At 40.4% G+C, this 26,195-nt stretch overlaps 2 protein-coding genes across 2 annotated transcripts; one reads left to right on the plus strand and one right to left on the minus strand.

Annotated features, from left to right (window-relative positions):
* Nucleotides 1-692: 692 nt before the first annotated feature.
* LOC116253527 (BEL1-like homeodomain protein 4) lies at nucleotides 693-6,986 on the plus strand. Its single transcript, XM_031628373.2, has 5 exons — nucleotides 693-1,056; nucleotides 1,221-2,788; nucleotides 3,835-4,220; nucleotides 4,789-4,849; nucleotides 6,053-6,986. The coding sequence occupies exons 2-5, from the start codon at nucleotides 1,394-1,396 to the stop codon at nucleotides 6,659-6,661; spliced, it is 2,451 nt and encodes an 816-aa protein (XP_031484233.1). The 5' UTR covers nucleotides 693-1,056; nucleotides 1,221-1,393; the 3' UTR covers nucleotides 6,662-6,986.
* A 5,652-nt stretch (nucleotides 6,987-12,638) lies between these two features.
* Nucleotides 12,639-15,624, minus strand: LOC116252124 (BTB/POZ domain-containing protein At3g50780-like). Its single transcript, XM_031626201.2, has 2 exons — nucleotides 14,506-15,624; nucleotides 12,639-13,841 (listed from the first exon to the last, which is right to left on the minus strand). Exons 1-2 carry the CDS (start codon nucleotides 15,082-15,084, stop codon nucleotides 12,900-12,902), a joined length of 1,521 nt encoding a protein of 506 aa, XP_031482061.1. The 5' UTR covers nucleotides 15,085-15,624; the 3' UTR covers nucleotides 12,639-12,899.
* Between the last annotated feature and the right edge of the window lie 10,571 nt (nucleotides 15,625-26,195).

Consider the following 26,195-nt stretch of genomic DNA (forward strand, 5'->3'; position numbering starts at 1 on the left):
GCTTGCCCTTTTATTAACATGACGAAAACGAACCTGTGTCTCTAACCATTTACAGTTTGGCTCAAGTGGTTAAAAATGAAACTATTTAAATCAATCCCCAGGTTTGGTTTAGTAACATTAGTGAATCTACCCTTCATCTGAAAAGTAAGTTCTCCTTTATGCGTCTTTTTATAAACGCTTCGCTTTTCCACAGAAACTGTAAAATGAAAATATGAAACAAAGTTCGGGCCCCTTCAAAAATGTAAAACGAGTAAGCCGTTTAACATTATTTTTTACAGTTTCTCCTGTAGTAGACTTCACCCAAAGGGTAACAATCTAATTCCGTGATAAAAAAGAATACTAAATATTTAATAGTTTTAATAAGACCTCATAAATGTAATCTCTTGGTGGGCTCGATGGCAAAAAAAAATTCTTTTTCTTTCATTTATACGAATATAAGCATCGTGGTTTTTTATAATTTTTAAAAAGCAGAGGGTGCTAAGGTATTTTCGCTAGAGTGAAGACAAAAGCCCAGGCGGAAGAAAAAAGGAGTAAAAACTAAAAACCAGTTTGCGTGCGCCTGCTGCTGAATCAAAAATTTCTTCCGCCGTTCTTTTCCTCTTTTCCTTTTTTTTTTCCCCTCTTTTCCATCGAAGGGGAGACACGTCGTCATTACAGGCAAGAGTTGTGGGGATTTATGTCATTTAAAGTATCATGCTTGAATTATCATTCTGGTTCTCTCATGGTTTGTGGTTTGCGAGAGAAGGAAAAGAGAGAACAGCGACCTTTTCCTGGCATCTCTCTGATCAGTCGTCACCAATTCTTCATTTTTTCTTCCCTTTGCTCTTCATCATTTTCAGAAGGTGATGGTCTATTTCCTCTGCAAGGAGATAGATGGACACATAGCTTCCGGTCGATAGGCCACAATCAGGCGGAAAGAGAGAGAGAGGGCTGGGGATCCAAGGAAGAGAGCAAAGAGAAGCAAGAAAGGAAGAGCAATAAAGCTACCCAGTACTCAGAGAGACAACGATGGATGCGTTTTAAGGCTCCTGTACAAGAACCTGCAGCTTTCGTAAGGTAAACATCCTTAGTCACACGCCACCATAGAGAGGAGAGGAGACGATGAGAGAGCAGCCATCCTCTTGCATCTGCTTCCTCCTGCTCCTGCTGAGAACCGAGCATGGACTCTCTCTTATTATCTCTAACAACTTCGGATCTGGTTTCCCTTCCTTGTTTTCCAGGCAGATCTTCCTCAGATGACATGGTTGTATTAACTCTACCACCACCGCCTCCGTCGCCGCCGCCATCATCACCAGCACGCCTGCCGAGCCGCCGGAGAGGAGGGAAGAAGAGAAAATCAGAAACAACGAGCACCAAGAGCGGGAGGGAGTAGGCTTCACAAGTGCTTAATTCTATGTCCGAGAGCCTGCAAGAAGGATGCTTCGGATTCACGGATGCTTTTGGGAGGTTAGGAGTTCAGAGCCAGGAGCAACCTCAGATCCAGACAACCAAGATCGCTCAACAATCCGGCCTCTCCAAATTGAGGAACTTTCCGGGGTCGTCGAGCCTTGATAACATCCTGGAAGATCAACAGCAGGAGCAGCACCAAGAAGGTAACATCCATAGATACCGGAACGCAACCATGATGCTTTCAGAGATGTTCAACTATCAACAAGGAGACGATCTTCTTGGGACTCCATCCAACCTCCATGGGAAGCCGGGAGATGTTCTCAATTGGAGGAGGAGTCACAACAGCAGCAGCAGCAGTAGCAACAACAACATGAACAGCATCACCAATGATTGGTACAGTTCAAATAGGCAAGGGTCAGTCTTGAACCCACTCCATGTACCACACTTGGGAGTGGCAAAGGAAGTTGGCATCGGCAGTATCCAGGCCGCCCATGACGGCGATGACCAAGATCACGCCAATAATAATGGAGGGAACACCAGCAACCAGAAAAGTAATAGCAGTAGGCAAGATAATAACAGTAGTAGTATAGGGCAGCATCATATTTCCAGCATAAATGCAGACGCAGCAGCCATGCAGCTGTTCTTGATGAACCGCGAGCAGGAGCAGTCTTCAGCTCCACAACACATGCTTCTCCCCAACCCCCTCCTCGACGGCCACCAATTCCACCAGCTGCATCCCAATTTCCTGCAGTCCATGGCTTTTCCGGCGAGTGGCAACAGCACGATTCCGTCGTCAATACAGCTGCAGCAGATGAACTGGGCAGCCGGCAAGAGCGCTGCGGAATTAGGGAAGGTACCGGAGAATCGAGGTCTTTCGCTATCGCTGTCGTCGCTGCAACACCTTGAGGCAGCGATGCATGGTGATGAACCAGCAGCTACTGCGGCTGTTGGGGGAGGGAAGGGGGAAGAATTGAGGATGGACGGTGATGCTTATTACGCTCCCCATGCTCACCAGAGCGCTTTGTATTCACTGAGAAGTGGTATTGGAATCAACAGTGTTGTTGGTGCTGCTTCTGGGGGCGGTGCCGCTGTGCCAAGTCTTCAAGCTCTGCAGGTTCACCTATGCTCGAACCCATTAGCCTCGGTCTCGGTTCACTCGTCCATGATCCTCAGGAGCTCAAAGTATCTACGAGTCGCACAGGAGCTTCTGGAGGAATTCTGCAACGTGGGGAGGGGCCAGGTGAGGAGCAGAAGGATAGGGAAACAAGATTCTTTCAAAGGGGGCTCTACGAACAACACGGGGGAGGGTAGCCTTTCCGCCTCTAACCCGTCATTGTCTTCCTCTGAAAGATTTGAGCACCAGAGAAAGAAGACCAAGCTGCTTGCCATGTTAGATGAGGTTGGTCTCTCTCTCTCTCTCTCTCTCTCTCTTCCGTTGGCTTGTTGAGACAAGACAATCGGATTCTTAATTCGGAGAAATGGAGTTGGTGGGAGATGGAGGCAAGTTGTTTATTTTTTACTACTTGAGGAGATCGATTGTACTTGGAATTTTGGGAGTGTAGTTTAAGGTAGGTCCAATCAGAAAAGACGGCACTTGATTGGGAAGATGGCATGTATCGTCAGGGAGAACCCAAAATATGAATGTTGGAAGGATCAGCCGAGGAACATAGGCTGCTACTTCGAGAAACATTACGGTTCTTACAAGCACAGCTGACCCTGCCGGAAGAATAAACTAAAGGGATAAAAAAAAGAAAGAGCAGAGAGTTTATTCCACTTCCTGCTCAATGATTCGATCTACATGGATCTCTAGGCTTTTTTTTCTTTCCTTCTCTATTTGGTCTTATTTGCTGCTGCTTCTGTTCCCCTTGTCCGATGCCGCGCTTTCTGCCCCTTCTTCTTCAACGTAAACTAATCATTAAACAGTGAACAGTGCTACATGTGGCTGCCTCTTTTTTGTTTTTTTGTTCATTTAAACTGCGAGACACTGTGTGTTCAGTAAATATCAACCATGGCAACCCACTTCTTCTTCACCATCTTCTTCCACTTCTTGAAAACAAGCAACCGATTATGTAAACATTCTACACTCTCCTTCTGTCGATCGGATTTGATCATTGGGCGGAAGCTTCCTTTCATGGCCGGGGGAGATGCTGCACCGGCCATTTAAACAAGAAGATGAGTAGTTGAAGTGGTCGAATAATTGACCATGAACATGTGTAGGTGCAGAGGTAGATACGGGGCGGTACACCATTACTTCCTTTCCTTTACTTCTTCAACCAGTTTGAGTTTCTTTAGTTTTTTCCTCGTCTGTGTCTGAAAGGCTTTATATTCTTCTTAAACCCTTGTTTGTTTTCCCCGTAAAGTTAAGTACATGGTGTTATTATTACTTTCTCTCTTCTTCATTCGCATTGATCCAAGGGCTAATTTGATTATTATCATGGCTTCAAGGTGGATCGAAGATACGCCCACTACTGTGAGCAAATGCAACAGTTGGTGCACTCGTTCGACTCGGTGCTGGGGATCGGTTCGGCGATGCCTTACACCTGCTTAGCGCAGAAGGCCATGTCCAGGCATTTCCGGTGCCTGAGGGACGCGATCGCCGATCAACTCAAGATAACGAGTGAGCTCCTGGGAGATAAGGACAGCGGAGGGATAGCGGGCATCACGAAGGGGGAGACTCCAAGGCTTCGACTTCTGGAGCAGAGCCTAAGGCAGCAGAGGGCGTTCCATCAGATGGGCATGATGGAGCAGGAGCCATGGCGACCTCAAAGAGGACTTCCTGAGCGTTCTGTCAGCATTCTTAGAGCGTGGCTCTTCGAGCATTTTCTTCATCCGTATGTGCACCCTCCCCCACCCTTTTGCTTTCATACGTACTATGCGTTAGAGAGGGGGAGATCACGTAGGCCTGTTGCCGATCCTTTTCTCAAGTCTGTTAAACTGTGTTTATGAACGAAACTTTTTCTGTGATGTCTCCTGCTGTATTCAGAGAAGCCATGAATGTGGAACCAAATTTGACAAATTTTAGATGCTGAATTTTAGACACTAAATGTTTCACTCCTGAAATGTCCACGCCTTTTTCATGATTACTGCAATTCAAACTCCTCATTTTGACTCCTAAGATAGATAACAAGGATAATAATTATTATAAATATAAAGTTCGCAGCAGCAATAGGTGCAGTTGCCGCAGCAGTGGTAGTAGCCTGACCAGTAGCCGCAGCAGCGGCGACAATTATTATAAATGGCTGTTCTAGTAATAATGATAAAGCGCGTTTTTAGTCTTCTTTCAGCTTAAGAAAATAGAGAAAAGGAAAGATTTATGATTGTTGCAGTACTTCATCAATGTGTTCAGGCCATGTGGAACGATCAATCATTCTCAATGCTTTAGCTCTCTCTTATTTTCAGGTATCCAAGTGACGCCGATAAGCATCTGCTTTCTCGACAGACCGGCCTTTCCAGAAGCCAGGTTCGTCATCTTCCTCCCGTGAACAACTATTATAATATAAACAGTCGTGAGCACCAAACCTAGAAAAGAGTTAAAAAAGAGAAGGGTGAAAAAGATACCAAAAGAGTTTCTCTTTTGTTTCCTGGTTGAGTTTCCTTTTTTTTTTTTTGTTCTTTCTTTCTTTAGTGAGACTGCTGTGAGAACTAGCGATTCACTTGGAGATGGCCTAGTTCACTTTAATATTCGTTTCCTCTGAACCGACTATTGAAAATTCATTGTCGGAATGATAGCAAGATCAGATAAAAAGATTGTCTTTTCTGGTTTTTTAAGTGTCTTTTTCTCTTTGATGCATACTGAAAACAATGGCGACGTGAGATCTGATTTATGATAGGGGAGCAACTAGGGCAGCCTCTGTTGCAGCTAGCCTGCCTCTATGATAACAACAAAAGTAAAGAATCCACCCCTCCCCACTTGCTTCTCTTGGTGCTTCTTTCCACAGATGAAACGATGGAGCGGATAACTCTACCTCCTATAAATAACACAGTGCCCGAGATATAGCATAATTATCTTTAATCACATCTTTATCAAACTCCATGTGGAGCTTTGCTTTTGCTGTGGGTATTGTTTCAAATGCAAGTACAAAACGTATAACTAACATGGGTATTGAGGATAATGCACAGAGCTTGCTTTTCTTGGCTACAGCCTTTTCTAGCTTTCCCTTTTGCCCTTTCCGTGCAACAAAATCAATCAATATGCTGCAAGAGTTTATTATCATTATTACTATTGCTTCCATAAAAGGTACGCGAGAGCAGAGTTGCAGAGCTTCATTCAAAACATTAATGCACGTTCTCTCTCAGCCGAGATTTGTTAACTGAAAAAAACATATGACAAACTAAAAGGAGCCTATGAACTTCCATCTTTTGGAAGTTAAGAAAAAGAGGAAATTAATGCCTAAAGCTATATAACATATATATAAAGGGGGAGCAGCAGCCAAGTGTTACTGAATGTTGAATTCTAATCTTCTTGGCAGCTATATCCTCACTTGGTTTTGAATGCAACCTCTGCCACAAGTATGAGAGGAACTGCATGTATCGTATAATCGTGTACCTTGCTCTTCTTTTGGTTATCTCCGCTTTGATATGTTCAATTTTTTTTGTTCCCTCAAAGATGGTTTACGTGGGGTATATTTGCACAGCATGGTCACGCTTTTCATGGGTTTTACAGGTCTCGAACTGGTTCATTAATGCCAGGGTCCGGTTGTGGAAACCCATGGTAGAGGAGATGTACCAAGAAGAAGCCAAAGAAGATGCTGGCCCTGCGGGTTCTGCTGCTGCTGCCGCTGCAGGCGGTGCAGAGGGCGCAGCGTCGTCAGGCGGCAAAAGATGCGATGTCAATACGGCGGAAAAGGATGAGACGTCCAATCCTGCAGAGACCGCAATCAATAAACACACCAATCTGGCAGCAGCTGCAGCGGCTGCAGCAGCGGCGACTTCCAGCAGCAACAATAACAACTACCACCACCACCGCCACCCCCCATTTCCCGAGGGCCAAAAACACGGCGGAAACCTCCATCTAAGCGACACCCCACCACCGCTTGGACCGCCCCTGGCCGCAGATCCCGCCCCCTTCGACTTTTCGGGAGCCGGGTTCGACCAGAAGACCAGAGTCAACGTCGAACCGGGTTTGACAGCGCCCTTGGGGTACGGGACGAGCGGGATGTACCGGGCCCGTGACCTCAACCACATCTCGCTCACTCTGGGGCTGAGACACGCCGGCGGGTTGCCGGAGCAGCGCAGGTTTCCGGCGGTACCCGAGGGTCGGGGATTCAATTAAACCGGAGAAATCCAAGTCCTTAGGGGCCTCGCCGGCGGAGTACAGAGAAGGGATGAAGAGTCATTGTCTAGAGGGATAAGGCTGAGACAGGGCTCAGGGTTGCGTGGATGCATGGGTGCATGGCTGGACATCGTCAGGTACGTTCTCGGTATCCATATATTTGTACGTCATATGTACGCTTCTTAAATGGAGGAAAATCCTTTATTCGAATATTTATAGCTAAATTTTAATTTATATCGTGTCAAAGCGACGTGATTGAATACGTTGATAATTTTTTCGGGTTTCTTTGTGTAGGGATATATTTATAATAATCGATTGTTTGCCACTTCTTTCTCTCTCTCTTCTTCTCTCTCGCGTGTCTGACAGAGGGGAAAGGTTTTAAGATGACCTATATGTTATTTATCTTTGGTTACCCGGCACTTGCTGCTCATACAAGAGGGATGTTTTGATCACAAGGAGTAGAATATTGGAACGCATATTTTTAGAATACAAATGCCAATAATCTACTTTCTTTTGAAAAAAAGCATGGTATGAATATGTCTAGTGTTTCTCCCGTAGGCGTAACAACAATTCATAATCATCCCATATTTCTCATAATAAGAACGTGGTTCTTACAGCATTTGTTCTACTTACTTGTTTCAAGAACATAATGTTCTTCTTCTTACTTACTTACTTACAGGACACCCTCTTAATTTGGCTCGCAAAACCAAAGCCATTGATTGGTAAACCATCTTTCCTCATGTTATCACTGCTAGTTGTTTTTGGCCGGTGTCATTACCTAAAGCTTGTTTGCATGTATGTGTCATGTGCGTGTGTAGCGAATGTGTCTACATGTATCGCATGCATGCACAAGTACGTATGTGTATATGTCTGCTCATCCATCTATCAGGCATTTGGTTAAGTACCTACTCGAGGGCGGAGTCAGAAAATTCTCGCTAAGTAGCCTTACTTAGATAAGTTTAAATTTTTAAGAGGCAATAGTATGTAAATTAAAAAAACTGCCATGAGATACCAATATAAAAATAAATACTTTTTTGTTGGCCTGAACAATTGCACACTTGCCTCAACCCGTGTACCCAATCCATGAATTTGGAATTTCCTTTCATTTGGGAAGACGCATAGATTTTATATAGTTAAATCTAGCAACGTAAGTAGACTCTCGGTATTGAAGAACCTAAGCTGACATGTAAGACCTAAATTAAGTAGTGACGTACCAATAGGTCACTATGAGCCATGAAAGAGTACGTTCAAATTAAACCTCAATCTTCATATTAGAACATTACATATCCGGGTACTTCCAAGTTTTTTGAGCCAGTGTCTTATGCCCGTGAATGTTAGGCCTAAATGTCACATGATACTTGTATCCGGGGAGAGAGCATAGCTAATTCCTCCACAAAATCTTCGTCCTCTTGTTGCTGGAAGTGATCCACAAATCCTAGAGATAATTAGGCCCGAGGAACGAATGATTTCATTTCTATTCTTCAGTATATATACATTTCTATTCTTCAGTATATATGTGTGTGTCTGTGAGCCCTCACTCGGCATTTACATGTACATCTATGGACAACAAATATGAAATATTGATCTACTAGCCCTCACCATGTGGCTCCGCTACTGCTTGGAGCCACTGGCATCTCCTCCTGCCATCGCCAGCAGGTCCGCTAGATGGCATCACCCTGTCGGCAACAGTGAGGAGAGTAGCCGGGTGGCTCCCCTTTCCCCTACCCACGGCTCTACCCACGGTGGGTACAGGTAGGGGGAGACTAGGCAGCTTCTCCACTGGCTTCACCGGCCAGGCTGACGATGCTCAGCAGCCAGCCTCACCATTATCTATTTAATTTAATCAAGCTAGCAATACAGATTTATGAACTAAATAAGAGTTAATTAATTCAAAAAATATGATCTTATGAGTTGAACTGAGTCTTGTAACCTAGTGAACATGAGCTTGATCGAGCTGATCTTGATGTGCATTCCTTTAAGTAATTTTGCTTAATCAAACGACTTATAAACCGAGTTTAGAGAATTAAGTATGAAAATTAAGCTGATGTATCGACAGGCTGGGCCCTTAGGGGCTGTTTGTTAACAGTAACATTCGGTTACTACCCCACGAACCTGCAACAAAAAGTAGGGTAAATTCATAAGACACCATGATAAGTGTTTCATGCATCTACTCCATTTTTTTTAGGCAAATTATGAAACAGTAACAATATGTTACTTTTGCTCTTGAAGTAAGCCTTATGTCGACCATATGTTTGAGCTCCTTTCACTTATCCATTTTATAAGTACAGCGGCAGCTTTCCAACTAAACCAAATTAAATCACTTTCCTTTACTCCAGAATTACTATTGGGAAAAGACTTGATTAGTCTCGCATGGAAATATAATTTTGTCTCATCAGTCACGATCAAATAGATCCACGAAATCATTGAGAATAAATAAACACAGTTAATTTAATAGCATTATCTATTTTCTCATTCATTAGCTGGTCCTTCGTCATGCTTACGAAAGAAAAGTTACAGCAGGCCATATATTGCCCTGCTGAGAAACATCATGCTTGAATTCTTTTAGGTTGGGTTTAATATTAAAACCATGGATTTCGTCTTTATCGGAGATTTGAAATGCATGGTTGTGAGATTCGACATTTGCTAAAACAATGAATTTCAAATTGAAATCCAGCCTTGGTTCTGAGGTCCAGGTACTCTATATGTTTGACTCGGGCTGCATAACGAGCCGAGCCAACTCAGGCTTGACTCAAACTCGCTTGAAAAAACTCTGTTCGTGCTCAACTCGTTTATAAATGAGCCGAGTTTGAGCTTACAATGATACTCAAAATGATAAATGAGTCGAGTTCGAGTTTTGGAAACTCGACTCATTTACACCCGACCCGACTCGGAAAATGGTACTCTATGTAATTTTGCCCGAACCGGTTTCACAAGTTATACGAGTTAAAAGAGTTACACGAGTTAACACTTACGTGAGTTGAACGAGTTAATGCTTACATTAGTTAACGCCTAAACAAATTAAATGGGTTAAACGACTTGAGTTCAAGCTCGAGCTTGCTATAAGGAGCTCGAGCTCGAGTTTTTTTGAGCCGAGTCGTGTTAGAGCTGGCCATGCTCGGGCTCAACTTGGCTCGTGCGCAACCCTAAATCCAGGGCTATAAAAAATGGAACCTTAAGAACAACAATAAAACCCTTTTGGATATCTTCTCGGTCATATGTTTGCACACTGGTGTAGCATTAGCTCGTATAGTTAGAGCTCTGAAATGTAGCGTAATTAATCCACAGCAAATCTGTGAATAGATATCAAACTTCTCATAGTCTCTGGCAATATGTCATAGATGGACAAATGAAAAGCATGAGTTGGAAGGATTTGAATCTCGCCTACATTTCGTGATTTGGATCTTGTTCGCATCAGTATGTACATATGATCACAGTCAACAAACAAATTTCTGTGGATCCGCACTCTATTCATTCTAAATGATACACGATTCTTTGCTGCAACGAATCCATTACTGTTCATTTAGAAGATCGAATCCAACCCATTAACGCCCCTACCCAAATGTTCAATTAAAGACAAATATGTTCTTTTCTTAGGCATTAATCATGCATTTTTTCTTTTGCCAACCACCAAGCCTTGCAACTATATAACTTGATAGTAGGTAATTAGCTATGTACAGTACCCAATGACTCAAGTTCAGTAGGGTTTACCAGCTAAAAAAAAGATTTTAAAAGTAAAATGTATGTTATTGGAAAATACTCGTTAATTCCTTTCTTATTATCATTTGATTAAAAGAAGAGTAACTTTTATTGTGATCAGTCGAGATTCGAAGATGCAAAGCATAGGGATTAGATGAGCATGAAAAAAGATAAAAAGGAAAAAGGTTGCATGTGAGCAACTTTTGCGCGAACAAATCAACACGAAGCGCACAAGATTTTCTTTCGAAAAAAAAAAAAAAAAGTAGTCACGATCTCGTACCGACCTCTTTTTGAAACAAAATATTTTGTTGTGGTTTTCTCTGCGAGTTTCAGCTACACGGCTCCTGAAATAGGATTAAAATAGGACCAATTAATAATGCAAGTTGGCTTCTTCCTCGAAGCATGAACTTTTTTTTATCGACTTATATTATTAGGCAAGTAGGCGTTAGGCAGATTTATAGATGTATCCGATTATTTACTGTTTACTTATGTGTCTTCTGCTGCCAAGGTGGAGCCAAGTCATCGGCTTCACATTTATAATTTGTTTTTTTAATTGTTGATACCGGACGTGTTAGCTTGAATCAGTTTTATTTGAATCCAAATGACAAGAGAATAATTAATTAATAGTAAAGTAGGTGCATTAACAGGCTCGTCCTTATTTTACTATTTGCTTTCGGGTGAGCGGAAGGAAATCCCATCGTTCGAGTGAGGTTCAAGGCTGCTTTAGTGCCTGAGTATAGCAGTAGCACCCCATACTATGCTCCAACTTGTATATTAATGCGGTTTCCTTTTATATCATAAAATTGACCACCTACCAACTTGTATACTATTTGCTTAATTTTCATAATGCTCGATTCAAAATAATTCGGTTCAGATGGACCTATTGGAGCACCTGTTTGGATGTTTTTTCAGAGAGATTTTTAACCAAGTTCTTGATCTTCAAAGGTGGTCCATATCAAATAAGGGGAGATCTTGTAGCCTGACCAAGCACTGAATCTGGACTGTACCCAACGATGGGGTTCGTATAGATCATCCAAACGAGTCCAACTGGCCTCGTTTGGTCTCTTTCTTTAAGCGTGTTCACGAGCAACGCATGAATAAGTTGCAAAGTAAGCTGAGCCCACTTGGGCAGCCCTTGTTCATACTGGGCTCATTGTTATATATATATAAAGACCTGTTTAGAGTCATTTTCACGAGCCACTGGGCTCGAATACACCTTAGCTCTGATTGAAAGCCACAAGGGCCAAACTCACCATTTGAGAACCAAAGGGTCTTCTGACGTAATGGGTAGGCCTTGGCTGCTATGCAGAAAAGATCCTTCAGTTATGGTCCATGCTCGTAGGCATCACACTCCGAGCCAAAGCTGTAGGCGTGCAACTTGGTGCCACGAAGTAGATCAGTCGTTTTCGTGATGCGCTGCTCCAAAGAGAGCTCAGTTTGGGGTTGATTTTCCTTTTTGGAACTTGTTTTCCTTCCCGTGTTTGTGTCAACTGGCAAAATGTCCTCCAAAATAAGTTTTCACAATGAAATTTGTAAAACAGTTCAGGAAAGAAGACAAAGGAGTCTTGATGTGTAAGCTAATAAGGTGTAGGATTGCTGAGGAGTCAGACTGGCAGCAATTGGATTGCTGTGGGCAAACGGTGGATGCACTACAATTCAATTGATGAATGTTCCGCTTCCTACCCAGGTTCTAACGCATCCTTAGTTCCTAAGAGCACAGGAAAAGAGAGGTGGTTTTGGCATCTTTTTGAATCGCCAATATGGTGTAGGATTTTCTATATGAATTGGGAACATATATCCGGAGACAGATGTAGATGGATGCTTACAACCAGTATGCAGCAGAAAAGCAACCAGCTAAAGCCATAAATTCCTGTGGAGGAAGACTACTCTGACGGCAATCTAGAGCATGAAATATGGCAACCCAATGTGACGAGTTACAACGCATCAAATACTGCCAGAGTCCCATGCAAGTTGTTCAACTCAAAGGTAGCATCCAAAAAATAAGACAAATCACCAGATGAACGGCAACCACACGATCACCAGGTTTTGCTCTCAGAAAAAACCAACAGATTATACAGTATGAAAGATTCAGCAAGATCAGAAGTTTTTTCATGTACATGCTTTCCGTGTTCTGCTCTCCAGGTCACACATGACTTCCAGGTTTGAATGTTCGATAGCGTCTAAATCCTGGCGTCCTAGTTAATTTCTCTACGTGGCTCGATATTTTTTAGCAGATTAGCTTAGCTGTTATACGAAGTATTGGATCGATGGAACAGTGGCATCAGTAAAGAATTGAAATCTTACATTACAAGAGAAAAACCAAACACTCGTTCGTTTCCTTCCTGCGAACATCCTACAGTAGAAGCAGAGTGCCGTCTGCAACAGTTCTCTGTGCAGTTATGCGAGCAAACTCAACTTTCTTGCTATGTTCTGGGCATCACCAATCCATACAGTATCCTCCTTGGTTGGACTAATCCTGACATGAAGGAATGGAGTTTTGTATAGAGAAGCCAAGATGTGGGGAAAACAAATAACCATTAAACTAGGTACTGTTTTGCAGCAGAAGCTGCTGTTCTTCCAAATAAGGCCTCACAAAGGCTCTCTTCCACCAGACTTCAAATGCTTGTTGCAGATTGGGGCAATTGCTGCCGATCTTCAAGAAGTTCCCCAACCAGGACAACAGGACACTCTGCTGGTTTTCAAGCGGAAGTGTCAATATGGTTCGGCCAACGCCTTCTTCGACTAATTTCCCATCAAATGATCTGCATGCGTGCAGCAACCAGGTATAGTCATCTATCAATGGCTGTAACCATTTCTCTAGCAACAGGCACCTTGTGTCCTTGGGAGGCAAGACCTCTCCTCTTCCTATTGCCACAAACAATCTGGATGTAATGGAGCTAACCGGGTGACGCGATGCAATTGAGACCTTCGGATGAAGCATTACCAGATCATCTTGACATGCCCACATGAACATATACTCATCAGCTGTTCGCCTGTCTATTAAGATCTCAAACAACCAGAGGAGATTGTCAGCCTGCAGAGCTATTTGTTTTGAGATTGATTCCTTGCTGTTCATATGCGTGTCAGTGAACCCAGCCTCTGCTGCTTGAGTAAACAGAAGAAGCAGCGCATCTAAGCAGCTCCTGCAAGAACTGTACAGATTCACATTGCAAATATCCACAGCACCATGGTTGGAGAATTTGTTTTCCTTCAATAATTTCAGTATTAAGGATTTCATCTCCCGCCGACCTTTCTCTTCATCTCCTTTCACCACAAGCTGAAATATGTCTGCGAGAATGTCATTGGGAGCAATTCTGATCTGTGGATACACCCGTTTAAGCAATGGGGTGACCCCCGCAGCATTAACCTGAAGGCCTTGAAGAGACGTCACCACTTTTTCCTCTTCTTCCCCAATCCATGGTACAGCTTCTAAGAATGCTAGGCAGGAATTAGTGGCAGCATGGAAACCTATCATCTCCGAGACCTGAGGAGCAGTCGTTGCTAATGGTGAACAACCAAGAGAGAGAAAGGCAACATGACAATGCCAAGAATGAAACAAAAAGCAAGAAACCTCAACATTGAAGAAAAGCAGGAGCAACGACCCACCAGGAAAATCAACCATGAGGCACCATTACTACAATCGGCATATAAGATTAACTGACAAATACCAGGCCAATGCTGCTTACCTTTTTCTGACAGGGCAGGAGATCAAGAAGCACATCAATAATCATGAATCTTGTTTTCAGGAAAACTCGACCAGGGAAAACATTGTGGCATTCAAAATTTTCTGGAAAATCTCTTTTATGGATACTTTATATAAAGTACATAAAAGATACATGCAAAGGACCAGACCAGTTCTATCAGAAAGTTATTAAAACGCAGTGAATAATGCCTAATCACAGTGTGTATGCCGGCATGTTTATATCATGAATTATACAGATCTAGAAAATAAACAACTGTACGTGGCTTTCCCGAGAAAAACCAATGTAAATCAAAGAAGCTTCTTCCTCAAAACACCAAAGAACCAGCACATGCAAATGCACTCAAAGAAATCCAGACGCACGCATGAACCAATTCAACTTGTGATTAATTCGAAATGGTTCAGGTCTTACTCAAGCGAAAAGAACAATAAAAGCAACAGATTGTACCTTAAGAAGTTGAAGCACTCTTGAAATGCTCTGTTTGATCAGCTTCTGCTTGATGTCCTTGCAGTACATCAAGCCAACAGCTTCCACGTAAACCTCTACGTCCTCACAGTCTTCAATCTCAATCCTACATGGGTTAGTCAAACTCCGGCCGATCTTGTCACCGAAGAAGTCGCTCTTTCCGGCGAGGACGTCTGCATGGACGGACAATTTAACGGTGAACCCCTGTTTTCCGGACAGGAAGACCTCGCAGTCCCTGGTCTCAGCCTCACCATATCCAACAGACACCACCCTCTTCTCCACCCTTTGGTCGTCTATAGTCTCCAAGTCCACGCTCCTCTGCTCGTCGGAGACCACGGATCTGGGCTTAACCGGAGTTAATTTTCCGGCGGGCTGGTGGCTGCTGCTCCTTTTCATAGAGTCCGTCCTCAGAGATGGGTGTCTTTCTTTCCTTTTGGAAAGGTCGCCCCTTTGAGCAACTTGAGATGGGCAGCACCAGAACCCTTCAGGGGTCACGGCGATAGGAACATTCTTGATTTTGGCGTGAGCGTGACCGACCCTCTTCACTCTGAAGTCCGCCATGTTTCAAGATTGGTGCGCCGTCAAAACTGCCGGAATTCGGACAGACCACTGGATTCTGCCAAAGGAAAGCCCCTAAACCAGTCGAGGAACGCAAACAATTTGGGATTCCGCCATTTTTTTGGATATGCGTAGGCGTCAAAATGGACCCTGCGCGCATAAACCTCTGGGCCGTATTCGTTTCTGGATGGCCCTTAAAACGAAATTATTGTAGGAAGAGGATGAGTTCTGGCATGTCTAGCTCTCAGGGAATGAGAAGATGGTACAAGCAAGCCTCACAGTCACGGGCTTCTAGAGACTCAAGCTAGCCTTGGAGTGACATGGAGGAGGAAGAGTGTGGTGACTGGGTGGGGCGGGCCAATAATGGCGGTTTCACGCAGGCGTGAACAAGAGAACGATCATGAGCGCATGGAATTTCTCGATTTCCATGCCGTTTCCCCCGTTTCTTCAAATTTGAGAAAAACAACCGCTAGAAGACGCGTTTAAACCCCGAAAAACAGATTCTGGTCGGTAAACTGCCAACTGTTTGACATTGGTTCTCTTCCCAGCAAGCAAGCCGGACGAGCCGAGTCTCTGTTCAGATTAAGCTCGTTACAGTTATCGTTGATTCTGCAGTTACCAGGAAATCCGCTTTTCTTTAATAAAGTTTCTTCTGTCCCGGAATCATGCACTGTCATTTCTAAAGTCTAGATTTCCTCCTTTCAGCTTCGTGGAATCATCCATCGCTTCTCATATCACCTTTATCTACAGGCAGCCATTTTGCAGTTCTTACTTGTCAACTCAACATCAGCTGAGCTGAGCTGCGCCGATTAGCTTTTCTAAGATTTATCATCCGGAAGGTGTCTTGAATCTTCAAGTAATTTTTTCGAAAAAAAGCTTCATATGTTTATGAGTTTCGCAATTTAGTAAAACTACTACGCGAATGTGTTGATGATTACTTGTCAAACAACACGAAGAAACACGATTTTTTCTAACGCGTTCAGAGTGTCGTTTACCTGGTTCTAGCTATAAAAAATTAGATTAAGCAAAAGGGAAAAGACGTGTCCTTCGGATGTCTTCGGTACGATCTATAATCAAATCAAGTTGGATTAAAGAATGAAGAACGTTGCTCAATGATGAAGTCTTTCATCTGTCTTAAGCTATTGTATGCATTTACATCAGAAAGTTTTCTTTTTCTCTTTTGAAAGTGTGCATGTTTCGAAAAGTTGGAACTGTGAAAGCTGGCATTTTAAAATGTGTCCTCAGACATTCTTGTCATGATCTATAACTAATAAAATCATAAAGGAGCAGATTCTGCCAAGATCAGTATCGCCAAATATGAGCTTCTTATCGGCCGATATTCATAGCCGCAGACTGCAACAGTTCTGACCATACAGATCTTAAAATATTAAGCATTTTTATTTATAAATAATTTTAAATATTTATTCTTTGTCATTCAATGTGTCATAACACAAGGTGCAAGCATTGTTAAACTTTTCTCTTTCTTTCCAAAATTTTGTGTTCATTTTTGTTGTTTGAAACCTTGAAATCCACGCGGAGATGGGTTTATTAATGTGAACACACGGTTGTTTAAGAATAAAAATTTCGAGAAATATAATTTTTCTGGAAAATGGCAACATTTTATTTGCAAGTTAACTGCTGGAGGAGTAGAAGTTTCGTTCGTAAGTTTTGACTATCTTATATTTAAGATCCAAAGGCGATATGAAATATTGGGATGATGTATAGTCACTACTTTTCAAGTTTGAGATTCTTTCTAAACAATGCATGAATTACACCGTAAAAAATTTGCAACTCTTGCATCTTAAAATTCTTGGGGTTTAAGTCGGACTCGTTTCTTTCAAACATGAAGTTTACAGGTTTGAAAAAATAATAAAGACCTTAAGTTCATGGTTTGCAAATTCATACAATTTATTAGAATAATGAATTTAAGGTGACCACAATCCACTTTTTTTTTTTTTTTTTTCAAAAAACAAAACATGAAGCTAATTTGGAATTAAGGATGTTAACGAATCATATTCAAATTAAATATATCCTTAACTGTATATGCTTTTTCGGATACTCACATATTTGAATTCAGATTGTATACGAACAAAGAAAAGTCCTATCCAAATTCAAATTTAAAATCCAATTTTACAATCCAAATCTGATTTTTACAGAATATGAATTTTGAACCGAATATAGCTGATTTTCAAAATGTAAGAATATTGGTAATAGGATATTTATTTAAAGCAAAATTCGATCCATATCAAAACCCAATTGGATAATATATATATCCAAATACGACCATATCATTGCTAAAATCTGAATCTGATCTAATTTCTTAACAGGATATTAAATTTCTTTTTATATCTGATTTTTTTTTAATGGTTTCATAGGGTATATCCGATACATCCCCACTTGGGATTGATACATGTACCTAAATACGAGATTATATTAGCATCTCTAAGTGTAATTCACGTAGCTTTCAAAAAAGAATCTAAAATCTTTGAGATCCATGAATCTGAAATCTAGAATCCGTGGCAATATTTACGGTCCTAGAGTTTTACTGTGTGCAGAAGAGAGTTGAGAACGATGCATGTCCAGAAAAATCAAGAAAAAACGAAAATGTTGGCAATGTTTCCGGTTATAGATAAAATAAATAATATTCCCATGCTCACTAGTCTCAATCAATCCTCTCTGCCTGAATCTAATTTTGCCTTGAGATGTAGGTGTTTTTGTATGTAAACGTCGGCACCGAGGACCGATCGTACCTTTGATACTGAAATGGGTTTGTCTTTAAGTCTATACGGAGGTCCGGACGATGACTGAACCCCTTGATTTTCTCCCGTTGGGTACTTCATACACCATATATATTCACCACACCACCCATCTCCATTAATAAATAAAATTTCAACATCACTTTTTTTTTTTTTATAATAATTCGTGCGTCAATTTAACTATCTACCAAATTGGTTCTTGCAGACATAATTATTTTTTAGAGTGTGTTATGTCTGATTTTTGAAAAGTTTTGAACATTTAAAAATTGAGGTAGATTCATAAAAAAAACTAATTCTAACATTTTATAAATGTACCACAATTTCATGAAACACTCGTAACGTTTCATAAATTTGTCTTAATTTTTATGAAACATACTACCTCTCATGAAATTGGTAAATTTCGGAAGCTGTTCCCTTCTCTAAAGATCTTAAGGTTTAACTTTTCATTAAAAAATTCCTCATAACTTTTTCCTTTGTTAGAGAATAGTAAAACGAAGTCTCTTTAAAAAATACTGTTCCCATATATTTTTTAATCACAAGCAACTGACCTTATCATTTTGTAGCGTAGCCTCAAAAATTTTCCAAGGCAAAAACTTTTTACCCTTTCCCATGCAATCATGTGATTTTTTTGTGAATTGACGTCTCAGAAAAATCTACATATAATTAATATCTCGATAAGCCCACGATACAATACAAATGTGCTCGATAAAAGTAAAACGAATACAGTTAATTTGGATACACACCATATTTATACATTTTTTTTCATAAAACCACCTTTCAGATGAGAAGATGAAAAGAGAAAGTGGCTTTGAGTTTTTCATAATCCAAAGCCATTTAGCTTAGTATGAATGTACAACAACTTAAGTTAACTCAAACTTGATTCGAACTCATCTGCATAAGTTTGGCTCATTTAATAAACGAATTGAGCTCGAGAATGAGTTAAAACTCGAGTTGTTTGTCCAGTTAAAGTTACGCGGGCTCGACTCAACTCATACAAATGAATTCACACGAGCTCGACTCGGTTTGCACTCTTAAATAGAAAGCTATAGAATTAGTGCACGGTGTACCAAACGAACCACTGTGTTTGCGCTCTTAAGAGAAAGCTGTAGGATCAGTGCACGGTATACCAAACCAAGGTGGTGGAGTCTAAATGTCCTCTTTTCCACAACCAAAAGAAATATAGAGAGAATTGTTGGAGCCAAACGTGAAGTACCAATTTTGTACCGTGCTAGTTTTATGTGCTGCTTGGAGTGGACCGGGTGGACTGGTGAGGCTACGCCTTGGTGCGATACCACGTGGGTTCGGGAGTCGAGCCCACCAGCGAACCCCAAGGCGCAGCTGGTCCCAATCTCAACAAACCAGTTCCAACCACATACCCTACTCTTATGAGAACCGAGCCAGGTTGAGGTTGTACCTCCGGTTAAGCCTTTTCCTAATGAAAGACTTCTACGGAAGTAGCATGGTTTTAGGTGTCACGGGCTTACTTTTCTAAGCGCTTATCGCTGAATGGGTTCCTTTTGTTCGGGTCAAGTGGTAAAAATGGAGAGAAAGTATCCAATGCGAATGAATTACATCTTTTTTTCTTTTTTTTTAGAATTATGTTCTTGAAATGAAATTTATAGGCCTTGGCCTTGTCTGGTAATTTCAGTTATTATGGTATATGTTTAGAAGGCCATCTGTTTGACAACAATAACAAATTGGGATTGTTTTATGAATCGATTAAGCATATCTAATTCATTGAACAGATTCAAGAGACAGTAACAGTTTGTTACCATTAAGATATGTTATCGGATTAGCAGCTACTAAAAACCCAATTTTGTTGGTTCAATTCTCTTGCAAGCTCTAGAAGCCAAAAAAAAAAAAAAAAAAAACAATCTCAGGATTTTATGCTGCTAATGAAAACAAAGTCTCTCAACCTGAATGCAGTTTCCTGAGTTGCAAACCAGGAAAAACCACAGCATCCTAAGAGCTCTGAAATAATATCCTGCGATTTGATCAGATTTAGTTTAAAATTTATAGGACTTGTTATTTCAGATACGTCTTCGGCTCCATCTAAACTTTTATTTCTGCATCTAAATAGACTGACAAAAGAGTGGATTTACAAGTTTTCTAGCTAGAGGTCCAAATCCATACGATTAGCATATATATATATATATTGTTATATTGTTATGCAGTTGCATGCAAGAATTTGAATGGCGATTACGGCAGCGCGCCGGATCTGTTGTGCGTCACAAGGACCTGAAGTTATCCGCAGCAAAAGGGGAAAGAACAAAAAGAAAAAACCAACATAGAGTTATTGGCATCTGTTTTTTATTCTTTTTTTCTTTTCCCATGCGTTGAATGATGATTTTTATTCTTCATAAAGGTTTGTCATGGCCTGGGAAATTTCCCTGGCAAAATTATGCAGCAGCTCTGTCTAAAGTGATTCATTTGCTTTTTTGTCCTTTCTTTCTTTTTTACTATCTCATCTTTGAATGCCTTTGGCTTTATCTCTGTCTCTTTATTTTTGCATGCATGTGAAATGTGTATAAAGCAAGTTGCTGGGGAGCGGGATACGGAGGCAGAAATTTGAATTCTATAAGTATATACTTAGAAGTGCTAAATCCTAATATACTTTGGTATAAGGAAGATATTTTGGTATACACAAGACCAAGATATATAGTCAAACACAACAACTCATTACTCTTCTTCTCCACCTATGTGTCAAGTTACTGATACATCTATTGTTGAATATGTGAAACTTATAAACCAAGTTTGTCGTCCCGTTCCTAGAACGCCAGGGACAAGATATTCTGTTTATGGCATTACAGGAAGGGGATAAACTAATGCGTCCTCCAGATGGCCCGTGTTTGCACTAGCAGAACAGATACTATCACGACATTATGCAGAGAATGGACCGAACGGACCGAACAACTTTTCATGGGCCGTTAGCACTCTCGAGTATTTTATGAATTTGCTCCCGTCTTTAAGCCAGGTTCATAAAATATTAGAACAAGTGTTACGTGAATATGCCATATCTTTTTGAATAGATTCATAAAACACTTAGACAATACTATTGCTACCAAAGAATCTCGTAGATTCCTTGAAGTCATGTGTAATAGGCCCCTAGATCTAAGGTCTATATTTCTACAATGAGCCCATGAAAACATGAGAAATGCTGACACCAAACAACTTCTTTGTGATCATATTGCACTAGACTACTTCTCTTCAAAATGAACAATTGGGTTTCATGATCTTGGTCATCTCTATTCCTAAAGTTGGGCAGGTTGCTAAGGATGCAAATTGAATATATGTGGAACTGTAGTTTCACCCCATGAATGTGAGACAATGTATCAACCATATCAACTGTCCCAAGTGTAGCTCACCACTTATATTGAAGGTCCTAATTTTTTGCCAGAATTCCAATTAATTTGGCCACTTATTTCTCGTTTTCCTACTACAGGCCTCAGTTTTATGACAAGTTGTCTCAAATTAAATCATGTTAAATTGCAAAGGAAGGAGAGAAAATTTACATAATCCGAACAATGTCATCTGATTAATTAACTAAAAAACTTTCTCCATTAGTATGGCAAAAAAAGAGAATTGTAAATTTTCTACCATAACTCATATTTTAACTGGGATGAATGGATAGCAAGCCTTTTAATTGGTAATTTTCAATAAAATTATAACCTATGTCGGGAAATAAAAGTCTCAGGCTCAAGTTTAAGATTACGAGCAGCTCCCCAATTGGAGATTTCCACACAAACTATTTATTTGGGCCAATTCATTTAATATGAAAGTGCATGTGGTGGTGCAATAAAATATCGAACACCGGAGTCGAAGGAGATACATAGGTTTACATAGGCTTTGAAGCAAACCCAAAAACCTTAGAAGTATATATAAGTATATGACCTTGGAAGTTTTACGTTAAAAGTAGTTTCCATTGAGTAAACATAATTTATTGTTAAAGGAAAATATCGAAACTTGTGACTTTTTGTTATCCTTCCAAAAGTTGTGTGTGTCTTTGAAAATTTTTTTGAGGAAGAGCAAAAACCCCAAAGATTGATATGAAAGATCTTCATTGTCTTTTTGTTTGATCACACTCTTTTGTTTCTTCTATGGATGTAAGCGGACAGTGGACGAATGAGATACCATAGGTTTACATAGGCCTTGAAGCAAGCAAAAAACCTTAGAAGCATATATAAGTATATGACCTTGGAAGTTTTATGTTAAAAGTGGTTTCCATTGAGTAAGCATAATTTATTGTTAAAGGAAAAAGGTTTTCATTGAGTAAACATAATTTATTGTTAAAGGAAAAATATATATGGAAACTTGTGACTTTTTTTGTTATCCTTCCAAAAGTTGTCTGTGTTTTTGAAAAGTTTCTTGAGGAAGAGCAAAAACACCAAAGATTGATATGACAGATCTTCATTGTCTTTTCGTTTGATCACACTCTTTTGTTTCTTCTATGGATGTAAGCGGACAGTGGTCGAAGGAGATACCATAGGTTTACATAGGCCTTGAAGCAAGTAAAAAACCTTAGAAGCATATATAAGTATATGACATTTGAAGTTTTACGTTAAAAGTGGTTTCCATTGAGTAAGCATAATTTATTGTTAAAGAAAAAATATATATCGAAACTTGTGACTTTTTTTGTTATCCTTCCAAAAGTTGTACGTGTTTTTGAAAATTTTCTTGAGGAAGAGCAAAAACACCAAAGATTCATATGACAGATCTTCATTGTCTTTTCGTTTGATCACACTCTGTTGTTTCTTCTATGGATGTAAGCAGACAGTGGTCGATGGAAGCACGCACCAACCGCTAGCGCCTAGTGGTCTTCAGTAATCAACTCCTTTTTTCTTTTGTTTCTTCACTTTCATTTTGGTATCTGTCACTTGTATACGTACCTTCTTTCAGTTGGCCTGTCTGTCACTTAGAAAATAATCTTCTAAGATATGCTAGCTAGCTGTCCCGGCATAGCATAACTGATTGGACTAGGTAACATGTTGTCAACGCGTTCTCAGTGTGATTCTCATATGTGCTATTCTTCTTAATTGCAAACAGTGGCATGCATGACACTCTTGAAAGGTGTACTGTAATTCTATACGTGCTATTCTTCTTAATTGCAAACAGTGACATGCATGACACTCTTGAAGCAGTTCTAAACCCCAAAGAAGGGGATTTGGCCTTTCGCTCAGCCACTGGGTTCCCTCCGAAAAAGGGTACCATTTTTCTTTCTACATCAACAAATATAAATGCTCTTTAAATATAAAAAGAATACGATGAAGAACACGACATGCAGAATTCAAGAATTCTGATAAAGGGAAGCCCTTTTGAAAATCTATAGGAGACTAGCAGAACATTAATTGTTATGAGCATATAGTATCATGAGAATTTTATCACCTTTTAGTCATATTCTCATGGAAACCTGATGATGTTCATTCTGTTGGTATACAACATTGACTTGCTCCAGAATGTCGAGAGTCTCGTCATATTTCAAAATACTGAATAGTGTATATTTCAGGAGAACACTGATAATGGTGCTTGCAGATTTCATGTTGCTGATAACCAGTGAGAACAGGCCCGGATTGGCTCAATCAAATTGATCTAATTTTTTTAAATATTTCAATTTTTGATTTTTTAAAAGCTTTTATGTGTTTCGCTATTATGTTTTACAAGAAAGCATATTTTAAACGTTTTTTGCCAAATCAGAATCAATTCAACAACCGGTTCGCCGATCCGGCCGCAGCCACATTGATTTGACTCGGGGAAAAATTAAACGATTCGAATTTCCTGGCAAAATGTTGGAAGACATCACCTACCTTTTTTGTTTCTTGTAGAACACAAACTTTAATGGCACAAGATGACCGTATTACTTAAGCAGAGCTGCCCCGAATGATCTCCATTAAAGAAGCTTCCGCAGATCCCCAGAACAGAAAAATGGACACCACAGCCTTGGCTGATCCTTTGTTCCAGGACAAGATCATGTACAGTTGCAGTTTTGAGTATTTATCAGCCGCTGGAGCTATGCTCCTCTCTTTTCTACTTCTAATCGTTTCTTGGTAGGAGTCAGTCAGTGTGTTGAGGCAATCTATCCCCAGGAGAGGACAAAGATCTCCTACCAATGCATGGAACCATCCAAATCAAAGAACAGAGCAACTCAGTCTTTTGGTTGCAAAAGCTGATCAGTGGAAGCCTTTCTTCTGTCTGCTTGACAGTGGAACTGACAGCAAGGAGATATGTATGAAAATTTGGGCTCCCCATGACGCCATTTCTTTAAGTTTTTTCTTAAACTTGATGATTGATGTTACTGATGTTTCTGTGCTGAGTTGTGAGTAGGCTGGACGCTATGACTGTGCTTCTTTAACTTGTTTGAGGCCTAGGCCTTTTATATATGTAGGTTTCACTGTAAAAATGGCCAATACATTGTTGGTGATCATCCTACTTTGATTAAAATATTGTTGAAATGATCCATTGGTTAATTAAATATATGTAGGTCAGGTCAGGTGAGAATGGAGAGTCAAGTAGTGGAGCTGCATTGCATTAGAGCCCATGAACCTCATTTGATTCTTCTTGGTCTTGTCACTTTTTCCTATAAGGCTGCACGGTGCCTGACCTGATCTGGCTAAGGCTGGAAGACAGAGCCAAAACGACCTGACCTGAGCATGTCATATATATACATATTGGAGTGGGCTCCTTATCTTGACGCTGTGTCTGCATAGGAACACGGGTTGAAGAACAGAAATATGAACATTTTTGTTAAATTTCTAATTTATCTAACTTCTATCGAAGAGACAACTAAGCAAAGGGAGCCAAATTAATGGAGAAGTAATATGTCTTAAGCTTCCTGATTGGAGAAGCCAAACTTGAGCTACCAAGAAAATTTCAACTACTCTTCTTAATCAATGGTAGCGTTTGATAGCTTCTGATCTAAAATATGATGCCGCATTAAAAGTGTGCTTTGAAAGATCCTCAGTGATCTCAGTAAAGCAGATCTTAAATCCACATCACATATAAAACACCCTGAATTCAAGGTCAGATTTGGGGGGTTGGGAGGTGTTGTACAAGGCCTGTTTGGGCACTGTGCAGAGATTCCATCCTTCTTTTTCTCAACAGAATGCATGGGAAAATCCATATACCAGCCTGTGGACGCTGGTTCTCTCTCCCTCTCTCTCATATTGAAGCTCATGAGGCTGTTCATACTCTACCCATTTCTGAAAGAAAAAGGAACTGGGTTTCTGTTCAGCGCATTGAGTCATGTTACCCTACTAGAAGATAATGGCCTATATAAAAATTCCTCATAGATTCGTAAGAATCATAAACACGACATAGAAGGATAAAATTTAGGTCCTTTATGTATAGAGCTCTAGCATCTCCAGAAGCCAGCTTGTCCTTATACTGACATGCATGCAAAGCTCCTGAAATTGGAAGAGAAAGAGATCACAGACACAGGATCAGCAGTGGAACCAGCAAAGGCATGCAGCGGCACCAGCAGCTAGCATGCACGTGATCTGCTTGCTTGCTGCAATCACTTAAGCATTACAGGCAGATACTCGCGCTAGTGTGGTGGAAAGCTAAATGTAAACCGGAATGGAAGAATTGATGGCCGGATATAGTTCAACTTGGAAAAAGGATAGGTATTCACTTAAGCACAAAGCCCAAGAAGCAATTCTTATGAACAACCAATAGTCTCTTCAGCTTTCATGAGGTGGTCACTGTTATGGAGAACGATTTCTGAATTATGCGAGTAATCTTAGTCATTCTACAACCTTATATGTTCAAATATGACAAGTTATTATGGTTTTTCTTTAGAAATAATATAGCTTCCAAAACCCAGGCCGAATCATTGATAGGGATGTCAAGACTCTTAACTTTAACCGCTTTTGCAGATATTGGGATTTGAATTCGGGTCCAAATACTACTAAAAAAGTTTGTATCCAAATCCAAAATCTGATTTCACAATTCGAATCCGATCTGAATCTGATTTTTACATTCATATCCGAATCCAGCCAATTTTCAAAATGTAAGAGCATTGGATATAAATTATTTATTTAAAAATAAACTCGATCCGAATCCAAATCCAAATCCTTTCAGATATTTATATACATATGAAACCGATCCGATGTTATTTCTTAAATCTGAATCACATCCAACTTCTTAATTGGACATTAATTTTTTTTTTTCCATATCTTCGAAACAATTTGATCAGAAATCCAATTCAAATGGATATATTGACATCCCTAAATTCATGACACCGACCTACTAAGTCACAGAACGATAATGAAAATGAAGGAGTGAGTCCCAAGTAACTAGATTTTAACACAATGGTGTGCCCAGCTTACCCTCTCCGCCATAAGAGGGCACCTATGTGTTTGCTTC

The sequence above is a fragment of the Nymphaea colorata genome, chromosome 4 (genome assembly GCF_008831285.2).
Source record: "Nymphaea colorata isolate Beijing-Zhang1983 chromosome 4, ASM883128v2, whole genome shotgun sequence".
Lineage (NCBI taxonomy): Eukaryota > Viridiplantae > Streptophyta > Magnoliopsida > Nymphaeales > Nymphaeaceae > Nymphaea > Nymphaea colorata.

Bases quoted from the DNA above. Each gene is read 5' to 3' on its own strand.
- LOC116253527 (XM_031628373.2), top strand. From the start codon at position 1,394: ATGTCCGAGAGCCTGCAAGAAGGATGCTTCGGATTCACGGATGCTTTT. The intron at 2,789-3,834 runs GTTGGTCTCTCT...CATGGCTTCAAG, and splicing joins TGCTTGCCATGTTAGATGAG to GTGGATCGAAGATACGCCCA. The intron at 4,221-4,788 runs GTATGTGCACCC...TCTTATTTTCAG, and splicing joins TTCGAGCATTTTCTTCATCC to GTATCCAAGTGACGCCGATA.
- LOC116252124 (XM_031626201.2), bottom strand. From the start codon at position 15,084: ATGGCGGACTTCAGAGTGAAGAGGGTCGGTCACGCTCACGCCAAAATC. The intron at 13,842-14,505 runs GTACAATCTGTT...ACTGCTCCTCAG, and splicing joins GAGTGCTTCAACTTCTTAAG to GTCTCGGAGATGATAGGTTT.